At 42.0% G+C, this 2,231-nt stretch overlaps 1 protein-coding gene across 1 annotated transcript in view; it reads left to right on the top strand.

Annotated features, from left to right (window-relative positions):
* Positions 1-2,093: 2,093 nt before the first annotated feature.
* CIZ1 (CDKN1A interacting zinc finger protein 1) overlaps positions 2,094-2,231 on the top strand; it is a 19,869-nt gene continuing 19,731 nt past the window's right edge. Inside the window, exon 1 of the mRNA XM_009888069.1 lies at positions 2,094-2,216. Coding sequence (XP_009886371.1) covers positions 2,094-2,216 — 123 coding nt within the window. The remainder of the gene's footprint in view (positions 2,217-2,231) is intronic.

Raw genomic sequence — 2,231 nt, 5'->3', positions numbered from 1 at the left:
GACCTTCTAATTCTTATTCTTTCACTCACTCCTGTTGTCAATGAGACACAACTCTTGTGTAACCACCCCTGAGCCTAGTGGATACCTAGGTAATTATTGAGTAATAATGTTGTACTATATATCGTAGCACTATGTTTTTAAGTTTCCATGTATTCTCACATAATGACATGTATTTGTCGCTGCATACTGAACAGCAAGTTGCTTAACAATTGAAAGGGAGATATTCTGTGCAGGAAAAAACAACTGTCAGTAGATGGGAGGTGAAGGTCTGTGTGCCAATGCTCAGTGGGCACTGACAGTAAGTCCCCTTTGGCTGTGAGCTGAAGACATGCTGGTTTATTGACTGTAATGAAAGAACGGATCCTAGCCCAATTTTCTGCGCTGTTACCTTACGTCTCTGTATGACTTCCAAACTGACCGGTGTGATTAGCTGAATCTGAAACCTTCTCTTCTGGATTCAATTAAACCATCTTTTGTAGGTGTGATAACTACATCTGGCGCATAAAGGCATCTCTGATGGTCAACCTTTGGATTGTAGGTTGAGGAAGCAGCACGTGTCTTCACTTCCTACAGCCCTAATCCTGGCTTGTGTTGTGCATGAATGGGACTAAATGTGTGTCCAGGCTTGTGTTTGATGCAGTAGTATATCTGTGTATTAAATTGTAGGCTTATTGTTCATAAACTCAAAAAGGCTGTTTATTTAATAATTTGTATATAGGACCTCACAGAAGAAAGCCCAGTCTTTGAGGTGGGCCTCTAGACTATGTCAGAATATAGTATGTTACTTTTGTGTTTAGTTTGTTTAGTTTATTTAGTTTTAATGACTAATAGTACAAAGTCTTAAATAAACAGAAAACAAAAAAAAAAAAAAAAAAAGTAGACTTAGTTACCTATCTCATTAACATGGTGCTTTGTAAATTTCCAAATGTGACATACAAAGAATACTTACAAGAACTTGAGTTGCAGAATTAAGATGACATCAATTTCAGATTTACATTTATTCATACAATCTGAATGCTGTCTTTTGCATGTCTGGCTGATATACAGACTAGCTTGACATGATCATAAGATTAACCCTCTCCCCCACCACTGCCACCTACCCAGGCTGGTAGCTACTATAATAGCATGATTACAGGAGCAGAGGATCAATTATGCAAAATTATTTTTAAAAGACTCTATGTATGTTTTCTGCTGCATGTATGTACTCCCTGGGACGATACTTAAGCTTTAATGCTTAACAGGAGAGCATTTTTTTCTGTGTGCAGACAGCTGTGATTGGATAACAGACTCTGGGCGTTAACATGGCCAGTCATTGATTAATATGGATTGTCATCTCCAAATTGATTATTGTAAAATCAGGATGGTATAAAAAGGCCCAAAGGAAAAATCAACATATGCTGCTGCATTGAAAATTATTAATGCTAACTGTATATCACCAGTAACTGTGCCCAGCTTACAATACTTTCAGCTAAAAATCAATTTTGAGGCCTTAATGAATTGTCTTTATTGGTGTGAATAATAAAATTATAAAGTAAATTATTTCAGGATGGCAGAGAGCAGAAATGCATCTTTACCCTTGCTAGGCTTCGTATAAGAAGAGTATAAGGTTTAGTATAAGAAGGAATGACAGTCTCAGTATATTTTCATACAGAGCCTGTGTGTACTGAACACCCTTGAAATTAATTTACTTATGGAAAGCAGGTGCTGCAGGAAAGCTTTTGCTGCAAACTCACACACACAAAAATAAAAGGGATGGACCTGCTAGAAAAGTCATCTCAGTCTACTGCACAGAGTAATACTGCAGAAATCCCTGTTTGTTTTCTTCCAGGTTCTCATGGCAGGCGTGCCAGGATGTGACCGCTGCGAATGGCCAGAGGCTGTGTTGGGGTTTTTTTCCATCTCCTCGGCGAGATGGTTACCAAAGATTCCCCTGGACTATTTAAAAAAAAACAAAGAGCAGAAAACCCACGCCGTTGGAAGCCATCTGCTCCCCCGTCCAGCCGTTTATTTCATTCCCCCTGCACAGATGGTGCCCGTCCCCTCCCAGCCCTCTCCAGGGACGGAGGGACCCCACTCCTCTTTCCGTGCGGGGCATGAGAGGTGGAGGTGCCGCAAGCCGGGGCGACCTGAGCGGCGGCTGCGGGGGCGATCCCGCGCCCTGCGAGGGGCGGCCGGTTCCTCCAGGCCTGGCGAAGGAGCTGCCGGGGGCCGGGCAGGTGGTTATTGTCCCC

This window comes from Charadrius vociferus, unplaced genomic scaffold (genome assembly GCF_000708025.1).
Source record: "Charadrius vociferus isolate BGI_N301 unplaced genomic scaffold, ASM70802v2 scaffold56, whole genome shotgun sequence".
In the NCBI taxonomy this organism is placed as follows: Eukaryota; Metazoa; Chordata; class Aves; order Charadriiformes; family Charadriidae; genus Charadrius; species Charadrius vociferus.
The sequence above is the reverse complement of the archived record's forward strand: the minus strand, read 5'-3'. Positions and strand labels throughout refer to the sequence as shown.